This window comes from Camellia sinensis, chromosome 1 (genome assembly GCF_055761805.1).
Source record: "Camellia sinensis isolate YWXY chromosome 1, ASM5576180v1, whole genome shotgun sequence".
Classification (NCBI taxonomy): Eukaryota; Viridiplantae; Streptophyta; class Magnoliopsida; order Ericales; family Theaceae; genus Camellia; species Camellia sinensis.
Window position 1 is genome coordinate 97039097 of NC_138961.1, and position 21900 is coordinate 97060996.

Below are 21900 nucleotides of genomic sequence, written 5' to 3' on the forward strand. Positions count from 1 at the left end.
TCTCAAGCCTCTTGACTCTCCCGAGTAATCTCCCTCTCTCACATGATGCTACCAAGTACTGCGCCTTCCATCAACAAACCGGTCATGGCACTGATAGTTGTTACCGTCTTCACATGAAATACAAGATCTGATTGATAACAAAGTCATCGTAGCACCAAGCTCTGCAAAGTCTATCGGCACTGGATCAGTGCACTTGGGGGGATAATGTGATGTGATCAGGGGGATGAACCACCTGCAGATGGCACCCAATTTACTCCGAATGTGGCATTTGGCACGCACTATTTTGAGCAATGTACAAATGCTGTTAATTTTGCTTTCTGACTTGGGTATTGGGTCAGTCTTGTTGTGTTGTATAGAGTCAGTCTTTTTGTGCTGAGTCAGTCGGCTCTGTCTTGTTGTATCGAGTCAGTCCCGTTTTGTTAGAGTCGGGTGATTTCGGGGGTGTTACGTCGAACATCACTTGCTTGTTTTGTGTTTGTCTTTTCGTTTTCTTTTGAGTCTGTTTCTGCCTTGGAGCCAGTTATGCCAACAAATTTTGAATGAAATAGCAGTGATTTTTACACTCTTGTGTTTGCTTCTGCCTTGTGCTAGTTGTGCCAGAAGTTCTCAATGAGATGGCAGTATTTCACTAGAAACTGTGTCATTTCTATGCCTTGAAATCATTGCATTGACCTAAGCTTTTTCAAAACTTTCTGAACACTGCAGTGAAAACAAAGAGGAAGGAATTCCTCGGGTTTTGTAAAATTTGATCAACTAAGAGAGAGAGAGGCATGCTAAGCCCTTAATGAATGAAATCATATTTGTTAATGTGAGTACTGAGAAGGATCTTGGCTTGATCCAGATTGGTTCTACACTATCTTCAGCGCGAGCGATTTGTCGCTTTCTTAAAAGATTTCAAAAAAAATGTTTTGCGTTATCTTGCGAAGACCTGTGTAGAATCGCTCTTGAGATTGTGCAGCTTAGAATCGCTCTCAGCCTCGAGACTCAACCCCTTTGCTTCCAAACCTTGAACCTTAATTCAAAATGCTCAAAGGTCAATCATGATGTGAGGCTTGTATGGCCAAATCAAAAGCAACCCTTGGACCAGGGGCAAGAAAGTCAGATATGATCAAAAAGAAGTTTACAAAGCTAGATCAGAAGCACCCCTCGAACTAGGGGCACAAGAATTACAGATGTGCTCGAACAGCGAAAAATTGGGACATTTCTCAAGCTAACGAAGATCGGCAAGAATGCCAAATCCCAGAAGGAAGGAAAGAAGAAACTATTGCTGAAGGACAACTGAGTTCCTATCCGCAACACTAGGGGCAAATTCAGCCCCCATTAGATGGACTTCTGCATCATCAGCGAACAACAGCCATTCTCCTGGATTCAGATGGCTTCGAGATCTCAAAACCATTTGACATGGGCAAAGCTACACTCTTGCCCTCGAGAGGCTCGCTGGGCCGAAAACCCAGAAGGGCGACCCAAGCAAAAATTAGAGCAAAAAAAAGAAGAAAAAAGAAGAAAAATGCAAAAAAAAGAAAAGAAGAAAAGATAAAAAATGAAAAGAAAGGGAAAAAGAAATGAAAAAAAAAATGATGAAAAGAATTGAAAAGAAAAGAAAAACAAAACTCGCAAGATTGAAAACCCGGAAGGGCGGCCTTGGCAAAAGTTAGAGCGCAAAAGGAGAAGTTAATACCCGAGAGTACCTTAAACCCGAACTACGTAAGGCTTGATTTCCATGTTTGGGATATGTAGGCAACTTCATTCTGAAGTCCAGCCATAAACACTTCCAAATCGACTGTGTCCATATAGTGGTTTTGATCATCTTTATCTTCTCTGAATCCGGGAGTTCAGTGGTGATTGTCACTATGAGAACTGGCTACAGTGTGCTAAGGTGCTATTCAAACAAGGGGCAACTTTTCGTTGCCATACAGTGTGTTGCGGTGCTATTCAAACAAGGGGCAACTTTCCGTTACCATGCAGTGCCATTTAGACAAGGGGCAATTTTCCATTGTTTTGGATCTGAGGTTGTGCATCTCAAGAGTAAATTCTGTGTCGGTTGAGCAGTGGCCATTTGCAAAAACAGTTTTGAGAATTTTTAATGAAGTTGACTAACTTTCTCGAAAATTTGTTCCATTTTTTTTTCAAAACTGGACCGTTTCTTGGACCTAAAAAAGAAAAAATTTCAGTGCTCATAGCCTAACTTGCGTGATTTTAAATCAGAAAATCGAACAAGCATGTTAATCTAACTATTATATTGATCAAAATTGTTTTAGTAGAAAGCCAAAACAAAAAATGGTCAAAATGATGAACTAGGAGTACAGTTGAGTCAGGTGTTCTGTCTTTTCCCCATTGTCACCACACTTGCCAGAAAGGGCACTCTACTTGCCAGAAAGGGCACTCTACCTGCCAGAAAAGGGCACAACTGAAGCTAACAGCAAAATGCCGAAAGCTATCTCATCTTCCGAGCAACGACGTATCAAACCAAGTGCGAAGCACTGTAGACACCCCATTTTTGACTGACCTTAAGACTCAGACGTCATTGATTGAGCACTCGGTGATTGCGCATGTTGTGCTCGCTTTGAGGTTACGGAGTCTCAACTGAGAGCCTTACCTCCAGACTTCGGGACTCTTTTGTGCTTTGCCTTGGTTTGCGAATCAGGTTCTGTTTTCTCTTCCCGAAGGGAGGGAGAGGTCTCATAGACCATCTCTCAGTGGCCGTAGGCTACTTTTCGTGGTCGTAGACCACTGTTCCCGTTTGGAGACCAGTTTCTAGTTTTCGAAGTCGTCGGCTGTGCGCCTCGGTTCGGGACCGCTTAACCTTCTCCGTTTGCTCCGATTTTTGGCACACACCTTGTTTCCTCTCTCTAGAGAGACATTGTGGCCCGAGAGACCACCTTTGTGGTCGCACGCCACTTTCGATGCTTAACGGCCTATTTTTGGGGCACCCGGCTGCGCGTTTTGACCCCCGAACCCTCGTTTTGCATCCGTCTTGGTTCATTTTTGGCATTGACCTTGTTTTCATTGTTTGGAAGGTGGTACAAGGGTGGGAGACCACCTTTTATCCATGGAGACCACTTTTCCCCCGCCGACCGATTTTCTTGACAGGTAACTGGTCTCCCTCATTTTTGGGCCACAATTATTGGTCTCCCACCACACCACTAGCTTGCATTCAATTGGGAGACCACCAAATGGGGCTGCTGACCACTTTTTGTTGAGTTGACCCTTTTGAACTGGCTGGCCGACCACCTGAACTGGCTGGCCGACCACCTAAACTGGTCGGCCCCTTTCCTCTTGTCTTGTCTCAATGAGTTGATTCCAGCTGTGCCAGTTGGGAGACACAGACTGGATCCTCCATACATATGGAGGATCTTCCACCTTGGTTTGAAGCTTCATGGAGAAGTTTTAGTTCCTCTTGTCTATAAAGGAAGGCCTCCTCTTCCTTTGCAAGGGTTCAGAATTTCTCTAAGGCATACACATATACCTCCCTTTTTATATCTCTATTTTGGCTCCAAAAGTGCTAAGTTCTTGCCCCTTTGCACACTACCTCTTAGCCTAACACCTCCAACACCAACCTAAGCTTCTTGGAGGGTCTTGAGAGGTCCTAAGGAGCTGCATTTTTTGTCCATAAGCTGCTGGAGTTGCTGAGCTACAAAGGTAACACCCTATTCCCTCTTTTGAGCTTTATTTTGCTCCATCTTTTAGCCATACTTGCAAGCATTTTTGAGCTTTGGTGTAAAATAAAAAAAGTCTTAATTTGAGGTCTTTAACATGTTTGTTTAAGATCATTTTTCTGTTGGGGGTCATCTACCCCCTTACATGCTTCATTTCACCTTGTTTTGAGCCATGCATTAAGGCCTTTGTTTTGAGCTTTGTTTGCCCTTTTGACCACTGAAATCCAGCAGATTTTCAGTGGTTATTATGCATTTTTGAGAGCCAAAATCAGAGAGGGGTGACCCTCTCTCTCCTTGTTTTGATTTCTAGCATATTTAGCCTAACAAATGAGCCCTTATTTGAATGCTTCCAAGCCATGTTTCAGCCCATTTTTGGTGAATTTTAGGACCTGCATAGGCTCTATCCAGAGCTTGTTTTTCCATATTGGGTGTCCATCTTGCATGTGTAGAATAACCCTCTTCATAGCCTATCAAAGGAGCATGTCATTCTTGCATGCATTGACCTTTTTTCAATGAGTTTTTGGACTTTATTTGGCATGTCATACCTCTGAATTTTGCTGGTTTAGTAGCCTCTTGAATGCTTCATATACTTGTAGTGTAAACCCTCTTCACTAGCTTGTATTGCATACTATTTTGGTCTTTGATTCTAGCACTTTTTGACCATGCCTTAAACTGATTTTGTGCATGTTTTGGACTGCCTTAGCTCTATTTTTATGCCTCATGGTCGAATGATGCTTGCTATGCATGGTTGCAGTGTTATACCCTTGCCTAGCCTTAAGTTTTGAAGCCTATTGCATGCTTATATTGAGGTGTTTTCATGTTTTGGGGCCATTGAGCATGTCATTTCAGAGCCTATACTTGTGCCATATTCCCATGTTTTCCATTCTTTAAACGTGTTTGAGAGTTATGCATAAATACCTCATTTATGGACCATTGCATGAGTTTCATTTCTATACATTTTAAGCCATCATTTTAGACCATTTTTCCACTGTCTTGGACCTGCATAGGGACTGTTTGGGGTTGGTTGGGTCATTTGAGCATTGCTTTGTGTACCTCTAGTGTAATGCACTTCGCTAGTTTCGGTATCCGGGCCATCTAGCATGCATTGTGTGAGGTGTTTGCATGATTCGGGACCATCTTGCATGTCATTTCAGAGATGAAAAATATGTGATTGTATGCCATATTTCATGCTTACCATGCTTTGGTGGAGTTGCACTTTGTACCTTAAGTTTGGTCCCTTGCATTTGTGCATGTTTGCATGTGTGTTGTTGCTTCGTTTTCATCATGTTTGGCCACTGATTTGAGTGTGGCTGAGGCCCATTCATTTTAGTTTAAGTCCATCTTGCATTATGTATGCCATATCCATGTTGTCGCATGCTTGATCGTCGCATTGTGTATGCCTTGTTCATGTCTTCGTGCATGTCCATCTTCGTATGTGCATTGCGTATGCCATATAGTTCATGTGCATTGGGTATGCCATTCTTAGTTCATAGCATTGTGTATGCTAGTTGCATGTTTGCATATCATCCCTCGCATGCTAGCATGATTAGGTTGCATTATGTTTAGGTTGCATGTTAGAGTTACATTCATGCATGCCATGTGTATTGCATTGTGTTTGAAGTAGTGTTTAGTCCAAACACGGGAAACGAGGGACATTTCGTACTCCAAGTGACGAAACGTGCCTCGATTCTCGGTCACCGGCACGCCGAATTATCCATGATGGAGTTTAGGCCTTGTTGTGTTTATATGTGCATTCATTTTACATCGAGTCGTGCAATCCGACTCCTCGGCCATCATGTGTCGAGATGCGTGATTGATGGCACGAGGATCGAGGACTACACTCCCTAGAGCTGATGCAATGACGGGAAGAGTGGTCATGCACACATATGTTAAAAATACTTTGCCATGTCCCTTTCTCGCTCTCTGTTGCAGCAAACCGAAAACCAGCAGCAAAAACTGGTTAGCAGCCTTCTGGAGCTTTATACAGTGTTCTGGGACCAGTTGCAAACAGAGGCAAATCGGGACATTGCGATAGATTTCCCGACAAGGCGACTTGAGCATGCATACATCCCTATCATTCGGAACAGAGCTGAGGCAGTCCATTTTGTTTAATTTGCATGCTAATTTCCTTAGTTAATTTGTTAATTAATTAATGTTGTGTAATAATTAATTTAATTAGCTTAGATTGGCTAGTTTATTCTGTACTATTCATTCAGACCCTCCGAGGAGGACAATGTTGTAATAAGTGTGCGTGTGTGTGATGTATGTCTTCCAACCCCACGTTTTTCTCTCTTTTATTTACCAGCTTATGATGGTTAGTTTTAGGGCATGTTTCAATTAGCATCTATATGTTCGCATGTTTGCATTTATTCATCTGTATTGCATGCACCGGGCTCGACGCATCATGCTAACTGCATTGTATTTCAATTCCAAGTTGAATACATGCATCGATTGTTGCATCTCATGTGCCATCTTAGAATAGCCAAACGTATTGTAGTTGCATTTTTGCATGTGTTGCATAGGCATTCTTAGCATAGTTAGAATTCATGCATAATTTCTAATTAGCTTCTTTCTTTGGCTCGGAGTACTCGGTAAGTGTTTATGCCTTAGCATCCTTGCATGTGTGTGAGTGACTGCCATGATAGCATGCTTACCATGAGGCTATGTGCTTATGTAATATAACTGCCTGAATGCCTGTGGGTGGAGGTTGGGTTATTTGAATTGGAACAATGCATTGAATGAGAGTTTTAAACTCACTTAAGAGTGGCAAAATCATGTTTTCTAAGCCCACCCGATGGTGGCAAAATCCACGTCTTAGCCTACTTGCGAGTAGCACCTTCAAACCGTTTTTCAAAACAAACATGAGATGTTTTGTTCCAATTCAGGCAACCCAGTCTATACTTATATGCTGTGCGCATCACATAGTAATTCTAGACTAATAACCGGAATGAGAGCACATATATTTTCAAAACTCGATATCATGCTTAGTAATGGCCGATCTTTGATCAGGCGAGCGGGGGTGCTCATAGCTAACCTTCTCCAATCGTACCCAAGTTTCCGAGCCAAGGCAACTTTGGTAATGATGGACACGTGGCCTTAAGCAACGAGTCAGGGTTTCCTAAATTCCCCCAAAAATAAATATTTAGGTGGCGACTTTGTATCGGGCAAAGCAGTCCATGTTTGGCACTTCTTTCTAAAAATCAGTTTTTCAAAAACGATTTGCCGAATTTAGACTCTTTGATGATTCATGAGTTTGTTTCAACTTTAGAAAATTCCAAGATTGTATTCCAGAGGTACCTTTTCAGGTAGGGGCGTTCGCGGATTGGTTTTGTGCGATTTGCGGTTCGATTTTGACCCGCCCGCATCTATGCGGTTTGAGAAAAAGTCAACCCGCAACCGCCCGCAGTGCGATTTGCGGTTTGTGCAAGTAGGGTTTGTAGATGTACGGGCGGTTGCGGGTGGTTTGCGGTTTACATTTTTTTCTTTAAAAATTAATTTTTGAGTTTTTTATTCCCATCAAATTTAGGCATCAGATTCATTTTATATATTTGTGATCATTTGACAACAATTTTCTGATGAGTTTACAAATAAAAATTGAATATCAATGTATTAAATGAAAGTACCCAAAACAAAGAGACTACATACTAGCATTTTTGCCATGAAAAAAATGTATATCAATGCATTAAAAAATGTATATCAATGCATTAAAGGTTGTACTCAATTAGAATTGCCAGTTCAGTAATCAATAATCAAACTAGAAGTTCCATCGACCACTAGAAAGAAAATTTTATTAGGAAAAAGTGGATGAGTCACCAATGAAAATCATATAAAAAACCAAGTTTAGGACTTGATAATGGCGAAAGTTGAGAAATACTTAAAAATAAGGATCATAGTGTCATAGAGAACATAAAGGTGCTCCTGTTAAAGTTACAAAGTTGGTATATAAAAAATAATAACAATAATAATAATTAAAATGCGGGCGGTTTTTGCGAGTTGCGGGTTTAACCCGCGACCCGCCTGCAACCCGCAAATTTGTCATATTTCAAACCGCATCCGCCCGCATTATATTTGCGAAACCGCCCATTTATATGCGGGTTGGGTGGTTTGAGCAGTTTGGATAAACCGTTGCCCACCCCCATTTTCAGGTCTTGTCAATGCTCCGAAATATGAGTGTGCCTCTACCTCAAGCGCAAGATCAAGCCTGCTTCAAAGCCAGAATGGCAATTAGAAATGCTCTCCCTGAGTACCATTCCCCACTAGAGACATCTTAGCTGTGTTTGTAGTGAGTTTTTAGGAAAATTTATGAATCTGGTCAGGAAAGAAAATGGCATTTGTGGTTTCTACATGCAGAAGTTATCCTTTGTCAGCGTTTCAGCATCTTTTTACTGTGAGTTGAAGGTAAGAGTTCGAAGAACACAACGGGAGATCCCCGTCAGAGTAGAGCGGTTTACCGCCACTCACTCCATGAGGTGCTTTCTAAAAACACCGTTTTGTTTGTTTATTGCATTCCCTAAACATCATGCTCTACATTACTTGTAACATGTTGTAACATGTATCATATCATTGCACTTATTGCATTTATTTGCATTCTCGTGTTGTCTTCTAATCATTTATCCTTTCACGCTATGCAACGTTTAGGATCGTTGTCCTCCGGGGCTATCTCAAGACACGTGAAACGCGGCCCTAGACGTGTTTTATCTCAGGTTGCATTGTGCGCGCACCTGGGCGGTTGTTTTCAGTCCTCTTCTCACGATTTCAGCGTGGTTAGAGTGTTCCTTTCCTCACACGATTTCAGCGTATTTGGAATTCATCTTAGGTTGCATTGTCATCCACACCCATTCACTTGCGTTGTCACGCACTTTCCACTTGCATTGTTATGCACGCTCCCTTTTTCCGAAACACCAGGATACGTCCCTATGTTTCTCCTTCTTTTTTCGAAACACCAGGATACGTCCCTATGTTTCTCCTTCTTTCCGAAACACCGAGATACGTCCCTATGTTTCTCTCTCTTTCCGAAACACCGAGATACGTCCTTATGTTTCTCCTCCTTTCCGAAACACCGGGATACACCCTATGTTTCTCCCTCTCTTTCCAAAACACTGGGATATGTCCCTATGTTTCTCCTTCTTTCGTTTAGAGTATTTGGAACACGTTCCAATGCTTATACCTTTCCGAAACACTGGGATATGTCCCTATGTTTCTCCTTTTTTCGTTTAGAGTATTTGGAATGCTTATACCATTCCAAAACACCGGAATATGTCCCTATGTTTCCCTCTTTTTTTTAGAGCATTTGGAACATGTTCCAATGCTTGTACCACTCTTTTTCCTTTCGCGTGCAATGCGTCGAGATCTTGTTTGAGACCTCGGGTGTCCCCAACGGTCGCTCTTAATCTTCTTCGCGTGAGACGCAGTGAGAATTGTATAATTTTCTTACATCCTTTCTGCATGAGATGTAGTTTGGTTCGTGTTTATTTGCTTGTATAGCATTCGCTTAAAATGTTACATTTATTTTGCATAATTGCTTTATCACAACTCTCTTTGTATGATCATAAGTTATGTTCGGCATTGTGCATGTCATTTGCATCTTGTCCCTGCCTGCGAGCACATCTCTTTATTATCTTGCCCATTTGTCTAAGTCTTCGGCCTTGTCAAAAATGGGTCGTCTTTGAGTTTTGACATTCACTCTCGTCACTTCGTGACTTTCGAGTTCTGTCAAAGATGGGCAACTATAGACACCCCATTTTTGACCGTTCTCAAGACTTGGGCGTCATCGTTTGAACACTCGACGATCATCCATGTTTGTGTTCGTCTTGATTTCTCGGAGGTTTCGGTTGCGCGCCTTGCCTCAAGACCTCTCGACTTGCATGTTTTGTGCTTGGTTGTACACCAAACACTTGTGTTTTGCTTCTGGGGAAATAGGGTGGCTTGTCAACCATCCCTACACCACACCAGCCAAGGCTTGAAGCCATCGGCCCCCTTTTCTTCCCATCGGCCAAGAGTGTTGGCCGATCGACACTATATTTAGTCGACCGGCCATTGTGTTGGTCGATCGGCCATTCTTGCTGGCCGAACCCTGTTCATCTGCTTTATGCAGATATTTTGTGCCAGCTGGCACAGCTGACACCCACAATTAACCCCCTCCATACACGTGTATGGAGGGATTTGCCTCTTGTTTAGCTTCTCTTAGAAGCTTTAGAATTTGAGCCTCTATAAAGAGGGAGCTCCTCCTCCCTCCTCAAAGGTTCAGAAAAATTGGTTTTTGAGAGGATAGATATAGTGTTGTATCTATTTTTTTTGGTTTGGTCTTGTTTTGTGACCTAAAGTGAGTTTTGTCTTACTTTTGTACTAGAACACCTAGCATTACACCATCATTGGGTTGTTGGGGCCTTAGAAGGTTGTTGTTAGGGTTCTTGGACTGGTTTTGACCAAAGAAAGATGCTGGAGCTTTGTTCCTAAAGAAGGTCTACAAGGGTGAGCATCCTTACTTTAGTTACCCCTTTCTTGTTTAGGCTTTTAGTCATTCTTGCTTATTGTTTTAAGTTTCAACTATAACTGACAAAAGTTCTAATTTTGTGTGCTTTAGAACTTTGTTTAAAGTCACTTTGAGGTTTGGGATTGTCCCCCCCCCCCCAAGGCCTTGTTAGGCCTTGTTTTAGGCCATACCTTTTGGCCATTGTTTTGGTCTTTGCATGACCTCTCTACCACTGAAATCCAGAGAATTTTCAATGGTAGAGAGGTGATTTTGAGGTCCTAAATAGGAGAGGGTCATCCCCTCTCCTTGTTGTCTTTAATGCTTGCATAAATGGCTTATGTGGTAGCATGTGTGTTCAGCTTGTTTTAGCTTCATTTCAATATGTATTAGGCTTTGTTTTGCCATGATACACCTCTGTTTTGAGTTGGTTTAGACATGCCATGTATGCTTCATACACTTGTCTTGTAATCCAATCATTTGGCCTTAACATGCATCATGTTGTAACATTTGTTTTTAGCATGATTTTGGCCCAACTCCTTGAAGCTTTTAGCCTTGTTATAGCATGCTTAAGCTATGTTTTTCATTGTTTTGGTTATGCTTGACATGTTTTGTATAGCCTCCATGCATTCTAGCTTGTTAGCTTCGAGTATGTGAGTCACTAGCATTTTTTATTTGGGCCATTTCAGTGATTTGGCATCACTTGTCATGATATTTCAGTCCATATTTCATGCTTGTATGCTTGCATTTTCCATCCTTTTAATGCTTTGAAGAGTTGTTGTTTTGTGCTCCATGTTTGGACCATTGCGTATGCCACCATGTTTAGGCCTTTGGGGTGCCATCTAAGCGGGTTTTTGGGCTCATTTTGACATGCCATGACTCTGTTTTTGGTTGCTTAAATCATGCTATATTTGGTTGTATTAGGTGTAGTGTAACACCTCTTTGGTAGCCTTGCATGCCTCATGATTTTCCCCCTTTGTCTTAGCTCATTTTGTCTTTGGTCGTTGCATGTTTTAGGCTCACTTTAGCATGACTTAGGATTGTTTTGGGTCATACTTGCCATATGCTCTTTGTTTTGTGTAACTTTGGTTCAAGTCCCTCGACTAGTCTTAGGCTTCAGTCTTGAGCATGCCATGCTTGACTTGTTTATGTGGTTTGGCATCACTCCTAGCCTCATTTCAGGGCACGTAATGTTGTCACATTTGCATGTTTTCCATTCCTTTTAAGTGTTCTTAAAAGTTACCCTTTTATGCTAAAGTATTGGACCATTTAGCATGCACGTTTGTATGTGCATTTGCCCTCATGTCCTTAGCCTTTTGACCACTAATTTGGACCTATTTGAGAGCTGTCCATTTTGGTTTAAGTCCATCCTTTGCATGTTGTTGCATGCTTGTTGCGTATTTAGTACCTTGCATATTGTTGCATGCTAGTATGTTGCATGCTTGTCGCATACTTGTCCCTTTATATGTTGTCACATGTTTGCCTTACATGTTGCATATTTGTCATTGGCATTGTTGTTACATGCCTTATATGTTTATTCGTCTAGGTTGTATGCCTATTGCACATTGCTTGTTTCCATGCTCATGTTGCATTAGCTTGCTTGCATGCCTAGGTTGCATGGCATTAAGCATGCATCCTTTGCCTCTTGATCAACCATGATGGAGGTTGGGGTCCCCTTTATGTGTTTGTGTACATTTCATTTTATATAAATTGCACACTTGATCTCTTTGACCATCATGCATTGAATTGCGTGATTGGTGGTCCGAGGGCCGAGAGTCATACTCCCTTGAGTTCATAGTATGATAGGGAGGGTGGTCGTGCAAACATCGCCTTGTAAATGCATAGCCATGCTTTGTTTGTCCTCTGCTGCAGCAAAACCAGTGTTCTGCAGGAATAAATGGCCGATCGGCCACTTTCAGTGCCAGCCGACTACCAATATCCAGCCGATGGCCCCATCTTTGGTCGATGACTATCCTTCCATGGCCGATAGTCCTGTCTCTTGGCCGGTGACCTCCCACAGTGCTCAAGGAGTGGTTCAGAACCAGCCTTGGGACTTGCGCAGCTTTCAAAGGCATGAAACAGTGCAAACAGAGACAACAATTGGCATGGCAACGGGTTTCTGAGCGAACCTGCCCGAGCATGCATTCATCCTTCGCCCCGAGGCTATTTCAATGCTTTAATAATTTAAACTGGTTATTTATTTTGTTTTGGTTGTGTAATTAATTAATTAGCTAGGGCAGTTAATTAGTTAGTTAAATTGTATTATTCTTTTGGTCCCTCCGTCGAGAGGGCACAATTGTGTAATAAGCATGCGTGTGTGTGATGCATGTCTTCCAACCTCCATTTCTTTCCCCCTTTTATTTAACCGCTTACGATGGTTAGATTTAGGGCATATTTCAATTAGCATCCTTATGCTATACATGTTTGCATCATTCATCTGTTTTTGCATGCACCAGGCTCGACGCATCATACTAACTGCATTGTATTTCAATTTCAACTTGAATACATGTATCAACTGATGCATCTCATATGCCATTTTAGATTAGCCGAGCTTATTCTAATTGCATTTTGTCTGCGATGCATTAGCCATCTTAACATGGACTTTGATCATACATTGATTACTAACATATTCCTTGTTTTGACTCGGAGTACACTGTAAGTGTTTATACTTTAGCATCTTGCATGTGTGTGAGTGTTAACATGACAACATGCTTGCCATGAGACTAATTGCTTATGTGACTTAAACTGCCCGAATGCCTGTGGGTGAAGGTTGGATTGCTTGAATCGGGACAATTCATCGAAATCCGTATTTTAGCCTACTTGCGAGTAGCAAACTCCAAACCATTTTCAAACAAACGAGTATGCGATACTTTGTTCCAAATTAAGCGATCTAGTCTATACTTGTGTGTTGTGTGCATCACATAGTAATTCTAGCTAATTAACCGGAATAAGAACACACATGTTTTCAAAACAAAATATCATACTTAGTACAGGCCAATCTTTGAATCGGGCGAGCGGAGGTGCTCATAAATGACCTTCCCCAATCGTACCCAAGTTCCCGAGCCGAGGTAACTTTGGTGATGACGGACACGTGACCTTAGGCAACGAGTCAAGATTTCCTAAATTTCTCCAAAATAAAATATTTAAGTAACGACTCTGTATCTGACAAAACAGTCCATGTTTGGCACTTCTTTCTTAAAAATCAATTTTCCAAAACGATTTATCAGATTTGGACTATTTGGTGATTTATCGATCTCGCATTGCACTTTGCGGGATTAGATTCAAAACCATGACATTTGAATCCGAACTGTAAAACCAAAGCCCCCAGGGCACGACATAAATATTTTTTTCATTATCGAACCCATGTCGACCCACCAAATCACAAAATCTTCCAGCCAGAGAGTTCTATAAAGTGGCCAAACAATTTTTATTTTATTATTATTTATAACCTACCAAATAAGTAAATAAACCTGCTACTATATCAAAGTCAAGACGGTTCATTGGCTCGGTAAAAGAAATGAGACGACTACATGACTTCCCTCGCTTGGTTGCTAACATATCTGATCCCCATATCACTAATATCCCTAAAATGTGAGCTCCACGAGTCCCAAATAATTGAACATTAACCATTTGTATTGCTTCTAAACTAACTACAACATGCAGGGGAAAAAATGAGCATACAAGACGAAAATTTACACAACATTTGCAATGTAGAAAATTGTTGAAATTCAGTATGCCACTATACAATATTTAGTTAAATAAACTATTATAACAAATCAAACCAAACTAAGCCTTGTATCCCAATCAAGTGAAGTCAGCTATATGAATCTTTTTTCGCCATTCAAGTTTGGTTAGCTAAATAAACCATTGTAAAAAGCTAAAGCATTTCCTAATTTAATGCAGTATCTAAATTGAAAAAAAAAAATTGTCATAGCAATGTTTCATTTCATCTTTTAAAAATTAAAAAAAAAAAGTAAAAAAGAAAAATCGACTGAAATAAGAGATAGCAGTGTTTTGTAAAGGCAAAATAATTAGCTGTTTAAGATAAATGCCCTGTTTGGTAAAGCTGTGAAAAAGTGCTTATAGCTTATGCCTTTGCCTTAACAGCTTATAACTTATAACTATAAACATAAGCTGATTTCTGACTTATAAATTAAGCATCTCCTGCCCCACTCAAAGAATAAACTGATTTCTCACTTACAAAAAACTATAAGCTGCATTGTTAAGCTAAACCAAACATATCAAAATAGTTTAAATTAAGTTGAAAGCTAAAATAAACAGCTTTTAAGCTGCACCAAACAGGCACAAATAGCCATTCGAGCAAACAAAACAATTGTGATCATGTATCAAAATTTCATAATTGGAAAAACTAATTTATTTTTCCATTATCTGATAAAAAGAGAGTTTCCATCATCTTATTTCAATGTATTAGAAACCCCTCAAACCCATTAAAGAGAAACCAATAGAAATCATTTCATAGAAAAAGAACCATTTCAAAACTATTTCACAGAAATCATTCTGAATTCTTTCTGCAAAGAAGCATGATCATGCCTAATATTCATCAAGTGCAGAATATTAAGTGAATATTAAGAATGGGTGATAGCTTATTCTCAATACACATCATAGCTTATTCTAGAAGAGATCATATATATGTGTAGAGACATGTGTAGACAACATGGACAAAATGAAAGGGGTGATAGCTTATTCTCAGTACACATCATAAATGCTATATTTTTTACATAATATAATTACCAATGCATATATGTTATGTCTTTTTCTTCACAAAGAAAGGAATGTAAATATAGCACACCTCAGCAAAAAATCCAAAACCTAGAGAAGAAAGAAAATAAATAAATAAAAATTAAAGAGACCTTGATTTTGAAGGTTGAGAAGCTTTTTAGTTTTAATAGAATAGAAAAAGCAAAGATTCAAACTAAAACAGAGCGGAGGCTACTTTGTAGAGCAAAGTAAAATAGTCATAGATTTAAAGATAATGACTTCTATAAAAAAAAAAAAATTACACTACTTTTGGGAATACAATAAATGAGAGAAATTGAAAAGAGAATACCTCTGTGCTGTGAAAATATAAAGGGTTCTGGGAGTTAAATATTCACAGATCCCATTGCTTTTCATTTATTCCGTAGATGCCACATGGATGGGCATTTGGAAGCTAAGAGATATCACAATTACAATAACTGATTAAATGAAAAATTAGAAGAAAAAAAATTACCTAGCTCTACGAGAAGTTTTGTACAAAAATTGTTTTTTTTCTATATAAAAGACTAATACGAATTTTTCCAATTGCTTCCCTGCATAATAAGATATTATACACCCTATTAATTTGTCCAAAACTAATCAAGCAATAAGCCATTAATCATATGAGGAAAAGGGTTTGTTTTCTGAAATAATATAGCTTTACCAGAAATGTTACCGGGACTCTCCAAATTTAAGCAACCAAAACTGCTCGACGAAAATGACAATTTTCTGAAGTAATATAGCTCTGCTTCTGCAAAACAAAGAGCACATCTCTACAGTTTTGAGCATATGTTAATGCTAAAGTACATCTGTGTTCGAAAAACAAGGACAAAAAATTTAATGTACATGATTTAGGTCTTTAGAAAAAATATATATATATTAAAAAGACAAGCCCAGCATGAATTATTGTTGTATTGATAAAATAACAAAAATAAAAACCAGAAGAAAACAGAATAAAATAAAATAAAATAAAAATAATAATAATAATAATAATATTAAAAACTAAAAACCTAACTACAGATGGTCATTGAACTTAACAGCACCAAACCCACATTTCCCACAAAGAAAAAAGTAAGGTGGGCTATTAAATGAGGGATATTAAAATAAATGAAAGTGTGGAGATAGTTGGATCATCACTGGTCATCCATGTTAATCATCTTCTCCATTGACAGCAATGCTTTATACTCTTGGAAATCTTAGCATTGAATATTGTGTGCAGCCACTAGGGTGACCTTCGGCCATTTCTCTTTCCATCTTCCTGCAGATTTGAGCAAATGTGAGCACGAAGTCAATAACAATGCCACCACACACAGAATCCATCACTCAGATGATATAAATTCAGATCATATTTGTATATATATGAGTTCAGTTGAAAAATAACTCATTGAATTTGACAGAAAGTAATGAACATGTTCCTGCAGCCATGTTTGGCAACACATATTTGCTCATAATCACATCCTTACAAGATTAGATTGGGTTATTTTCAAATTTGATCGATCTGATAGCAATTGGATAGCTACTTAGCCTAATTTCCTATATTCAAGTCAAAATATAAATGAAAATTAAGTCATTTGACTGCCATATGGGCCATTTTATATGGTTCATGAGAAGATATTGATACAACCAATTGGAGTGTAACAACATTAATAAAAGATAAAAAGAACTACAGATAGTGCTTACCAAACTAGATCTTCTCAAAATCATCACCTAAATTCCCGTCTCCATCATCTGAAAGACCAGAAAGACTATCAACATGCTGAAACTTAAGAACATTCAGAAAACAATAGAAAATTGTTCATTTGTAGCTTGCCTAGTCATTTAAAGTACATTGAAAATAAAACAAGTAGATGTGTAGGAAACAAAAATCCCAACAGCAAGTGTGACATACAAATGGCGTGTACCAAACCTTGCACAATCAGTAGAAGGTGACCCATAAATAAAAAGTACAGACTGAGAGGACGGTCATTAATTGGATTGGAACACGAATTAAGACTCCATGACATTACAGTTGATCATTGCATTATTTTGATTAGGTTTGTTTTTTGTGGTCCCTTGACAGCAGTTAAAAAGTATGAAGACTGATTAGATAAACTCTTGATTTTGTACGATGACGAGGAACCAAGGCTAGGCCACTTTGGACCCACACGTACTAGGTAAACCCCCAAATACCTGCAACAACCAGCAAGCCATTGGTATCGGGTAAGACAAGGCATTGCCAATTGTAGTGAAACTCAAGATCTCTGGGTTTATGGACCACTGGATTACCTTAGCAGATTAACGGATGTACTTGAATCATTTAAACATGCAACCTTTATAGTGACTCAGTTAAAGCAGAGGGTAATTCATCAGCACCATAGTGAAAAGGTGGCACATCTAGACGAAACATTTACACTAGTGTTCTCAGAAACATAACAAGACTTTCAGAAACATAACAAGACTTTAAATGACCCAGATACTAAAAAATGGATGGCGTGCAAATAAGTAAATATGTAATAAAATGGAAAAAAAAAAAATGTAGAAATGTCAACCGCAATCTTTATGTTGAAGGATGATGGCTACACAAGCTAACAAGTCAAGAAGGGCTAATGGTGTACCTGGGCCCTCATCATTGTCACCAAGATCTCCCAGAAGAAATACATCCAAGTCCAGCTCAGTAGATGATGAGGTTTTACTTTTCAGGTTCATATTCCCTGCTTCTGTTTTAGAAGTTGTTTGAACTGTTGAAGTTTCCGTCATTTTGTCATCTATCACTTGTTCAGCAGGTTTTAGCTTAGCCTCATCCATGTACCGCTTTTCATACCTACAACCATGAGATGGAATAAATTAAAATTAAAATTACTCAACCACTAAACCAGTACAGCTACTCCTAAGAAGCACGGGCACTACACAAAGAAGTTATGTCCTATTTAAGAAATGATCCCTTCCAAGGTAAAGGCTGAACTTTCAGCTATTTCTTATTCAATCCAAAAGCATCATTATAATTAACTGATACAATTGATACATGTCTATGAATAATCAGTATTCCAAACATTAGAAAATATTTTTAAGAAAATATTCTCTTCATCCCCCATTATCATGTTTGTCCATTGGAGTCAACCACACAAATCCAATTTATTATCCCTTTTAAGGCAGCAACTAAAAGAGATAATTGGGAAAATAGAAAGAAAAAGAAAACTAAATCTATCAACTGAAATAAAAATAACAATAAGAAAAGAAACATAATATCATTCATGGCTAAATAAATTAGAGCCTAACAAACAATTTGAACAATGTCATGATGAGGTTGTCAACCGAAAGCTAAAATTTTAATCCAAAAAAAAAAAAGAGTAATAGTTTCTTTGTAAAGGCTTTTCAATCTGTGCCATTGATAAAAAAGTCAGAAGATAAGGAAAATCTGAGAGGAAAAAAACAGAACAGAACCAAAAAAAAAAAAAAAGAACAGAAAAATTGCTCACAGATCTGGCACTTACAGATCTGGCAGTGCTGCCTATTAGAGCAGTTTTAAATGCCATCAAGATGATCAAGAATGAAGGACTGGAGCAGATTGATCCTCTAATCATCACTCAAGCTTCATTCAACAATTAAGCAACCAATGAATTAGGAAATCTTTCAAGAATTCACAATCCCTTAGCTCCCAAATCAAGATAGCAGAAAAATCATTATCCTCGTCAAGAATTTGGCTGCATCATCATTAGTACACATAAGTAGCTAATTAACGTTTCAGTATATATGGGTCATAGATATATTCCAGTCAAAAGAATACAAGTTTGCCAGTTTTCAAATGTCATTCTTTACATTCTCCATGAACTCATTCTGGCTCTAACATCTTCCATAACTGCTTTAATAATAATATCCACATGTTTCCTCTTTTTTTTCATGAAAAATTAGTCATTTCTTTCTCTATCTGTGGTAGAAGGCTATCCAAGTCTACAAACATATATTCCCCAATTCAATTAGCCCAAAAAAATAAGAAATTTAGTTAACACTTAGAGCTCAACCTTTATTGTTAAAACCTCACTTTCGTATAATATAAACTAGCAAAAATGTCAATACTCCTTATTTGCAATCTTCCCAAAAAATTTGCAAGTTAAATTAGATGGGAAAAAAAATGAATCAAAGGACACCAGGGTAACTAAGATGATTCAGTTCTATGGATATAGATAAGATGGTAGCATCAAACAAAAGTACACAGTTAAGCAGCCATTTCTTGCTCAATATCTATTATAATACATTTAAACCACTACATGAAAAATTTATTTTGTAATTCCAACAAACACACCATTCAGTCAATTAAACAAACACATAGGGGTGTTTGGGAAGAAAAAAAATAGCCCAATTTAGGCTAAAATTCACAAAAAAAACAAAATAGGCTAAAATAACTAATAAGACAAAATATCACATCAAACCCATAATCATTTCACTTTTTCTCTCACAAACATCACATCCAATCACAAAAAAATCCAATCATCTTCCCAAACACAAAAATTTTAGCCTACTAAAATAGTCAAAAACTAAAATAGCCTACTAAAATAGCCACTTCCCAAACGAGGCCAAAGTGCACAGTTAAGACTAGTACTAGTAACCCAAGAAAACCACGTTGAAGATGGCTATATCATACTTACATTTGAACAGAAAACAGAAACGGAGAGAAAAATTAGGGCAAAGATGAACTGTGTCAGGTCTCTGTTCAAGAAAATGTTGAAAGGGATGCCAAGGCTAAGACCAAAAGGAGGCAAACACTTCAAGCCAAAGACCAAGAACCTCCTTCACAAATGAGATGGTCGAAGAGTGTGTCTGAAAAAATTCGGGTTTATGAGAGAGATCAAGAGAACAATTGCGTAGACTCTAAAAGGTCTTACCCAACGCACAATTGCTTTGACTCAGCATCTGAAATTGCTAATTCTAAATCAGTAAAAGATGTGTTTGGTTGAGAGGGTTTACATAGTGATTTCAAAATTCAATGCAATGAAAACAGGACTGGTGATGGAAAGGTAATTCGAAGCAAGAAAAAAAATAAGAGGACTCGGTTTGAAGAAAACAATCAGAAATCTACTTTTTGTTTAAAGGAAAGTAATATTCTTGAAGATGCTCGGGATAATTTAATACCTCTGCAAGAGGGCATGCAAAGTCAGGACCGGGTTATAAGGCACGATGAAGAACACGATCAAGTTGGAGTGGGAATTTCTCCCTTCAGATCTGATATGGATGCATCCACAGGAATATACATACATCCTAGTGTTTTTAGCAACAAAGCTGCACATGGAAAGGCTGTTGTGAGTGAGTTGCAAACCAATATGGCTCTTGTCGAAGGTGACTGTTCAGAAACTCATCAAGATGTAAATTTAGGAGCACTAAAACTGATATAGTACCTGCAAATTCAGCACAAAAGAGAATACCTGGAGGAGGACTTCATGCTTCTGTTAATTTTCGCATGGATTCAGAGAGAAGTAATAGAGAATCAACTTTGCAGAACCACAAAGAAGAGATATCTCAAATTGCGCAATCAGCCCATTCGAGATCGCCGTTCTGACGGGTCCGACGGTAGACCTTTGTAGACAAAGGTTCTGAAACAGTTGAGGGAGTGTAGGATCTAGATTCGGCCATCATCATCGTCGTCATCATCATCAGAGAGAGAGAGAGAGATTGAAACCCATGTCTCATTTTGATTAGAATAAGGCAAAATAGTTATTTTTGGGGGACCCCAAATTTTTTTTCGCCGCTTCCTTTTCTTTTTTTTTTTCATTTTTGCGTAGTAAAAATGTAATATTTTTAACAGCAGGCGATATGTGCGTCGTAAAAAGTGTAATATTTTTAACGACAAGTGATATGTATGTCGTAAAAAGTATAATATTTTTAACGGCGACGGTTGTGTGTATCGTGAAAGGTGAATACTTTTCACGCTGGCATATGTGCGTCGTGTATAATTGATGTATTAACGGCACGCCATATGCACGTCGTAGAAAGTTTTATTATTTGCGGCGCGCATTGCAAGTCGTAAAAAAATTATCGTTATTATCTTTCACGGCCTACACAATAGACACGTCGTGGTTGGAAACGTATTTATAACGTGCAAAAAAAGCAAATCGTAAAAGTGAGAAACTACGGTGTGTATTTATTATATGCCATTGATGTAGTGCCGTAAAAAGTCAGTTTTGTTGTAGTTCGGCCAGTAATCCATGATTACCAAAAGCCTGTTTAACAGTAATAACAATTATACAATATGAGAGGTCAGTGGAAGCCTGTAAATATTAAAACATAATGCCAAAGAGCTGTGAGGACTTAAATGCACAAACAACTTACATATATATATATATATATATACACCAATGCAGACATAAGTCCAAGTCCATATTCAATATATATGTAAAAACTGAAGTCCAAAACATGTCTAAGTACAAAATAAAAGACATGTTAGGGAATTAAATCCCAAAGCCAAAACAACTTATGAAATTCACTTGAGGTGGATTTAGACCACCCAAAACAAAGCCTTGACAATAATGGTTTGGGACCTCGTGGTGAGGCACAGTAGGTTGGCTTGACAAAACGAAATTAGGCTGACGCCGCTAACTTTACTCCGGTGCCTGACTACCTACATATATACAATAAACTGTGAGATAAAACCCAGTGAATAACGAGTGTGTAAAGGGGTTAAGAATGAATGTCCTTTCAATAATTAAAACAGTCAATTGCATCTGTAGATTAGTTATTCAATCAATGTCTCATATTTCATGTCGTATCAGTCATTTAGAAGTCATAGCAGTCATACGTGGTACATCCAATAGCAGAACAGTATAGTAGGTCTTAATAGACCGAACAGTCAGATGATGGCCATCAATACAGTAACCGTAGTTCCAAGGATAGGAACTGACAGAGATTTCTGTAACAGTAACAGTAACAGTAACAGTATCAGTAACAGTAGCAGTAGCAGTAGCAGTAACAGTCAGTTGCTATGGATGCCACAAGTACCGTTCGTAAAATAGGACAAACATTCATTCGGTAAACAATGTCATTTCAGAAAAC

General features: G+C 38.7%; 2 protein-coding genes across 7 annotated transcripts in view; both read right to left on the minus strand.

The window, feature by feature from the left end:
• Nucleotides 1–15670, minus strand: part of LOC145796106 (dolichyl-diphosphooligosaccharide--protein glycosyltransferase subunit 2-like) — a 44171-nt gene extending 28501 nt beyond the window's left edge. The window contains exons 1-2 of one of the 2 annotated variants that reach the window (XM_082881128.1): nt 15545–15670; nt 15356–15434 (exon numbers count right to left, since the gene is read on the minus strand). The gene's annotated coding sequence lies outside the window, so the exon portion shown is untranslated. Of the gene's footprint in view, nt 1–15193; nt 15309–15355; nt 15435–15544 lie in introns of those variants that run through there. The other variant, XR_014336813.1, reaches the window with a different exon arrangement.
• Nucleotides 15671–15730: 60 nt separating this feature from the next.
• LOC114257493 (uncharacterized) lies at nt 15731–20534 on the minus strand. 5 transcript variants are annotated; one of them, XR_014336818.1, is made up of 6 exons: nt 20277–20534; nt 19987–20148; nt 18351–18560; nt 17475–17680; nt 16561–16608; nt 15731–16138 (listed from the first exon to the last, which is right to left on the minus strand). XR_014336818.1 is itself a non-coding variant. In XM_082881159.1 (5 exons), exons 1-4 carry the CDS (start codon nt 20291–20293, stop codon nt 16565–16567), a joined length of 414 nt encoding a protein of 137 aa, XP_082737285.1. In that variant the 5' UTR covers nt 20294–20445; the 3' UTR covers nt 15731–16138; nt 16561–16564. The 5 variants fall into 5 exon arrangements, 4 of the variants coding, with proteins under 4 accessions (XP_082737285.1, XP_082737282.1, XP_082737280.1 ...); XM_082881159.1 differs by lacking the exon at nt 18351–18560 and having other exon boundaries at nt 19987–20133; nt 20277–20445; XM_082881156.1 differs by lacking the exon at nt 18351–18560 and having other exon boundaries at nt 20277–20445.
• Nucleotides 20535–21900: the final 1366 nt, after the last annotated feature.

What these genes read in the sequence shown, in the direction of transcription:
- LOC114257493 (XM_082881149.1), bottom strand. An exon ending in TTGCATGCCCTCTTGCAGAG is followed by an intron (nt 17,681 to 19,986) that starts GTATTAAATTAT and finishes TCATGGTTGTAG; the next exon opens with GTATGAAAAGCGGTACATGG.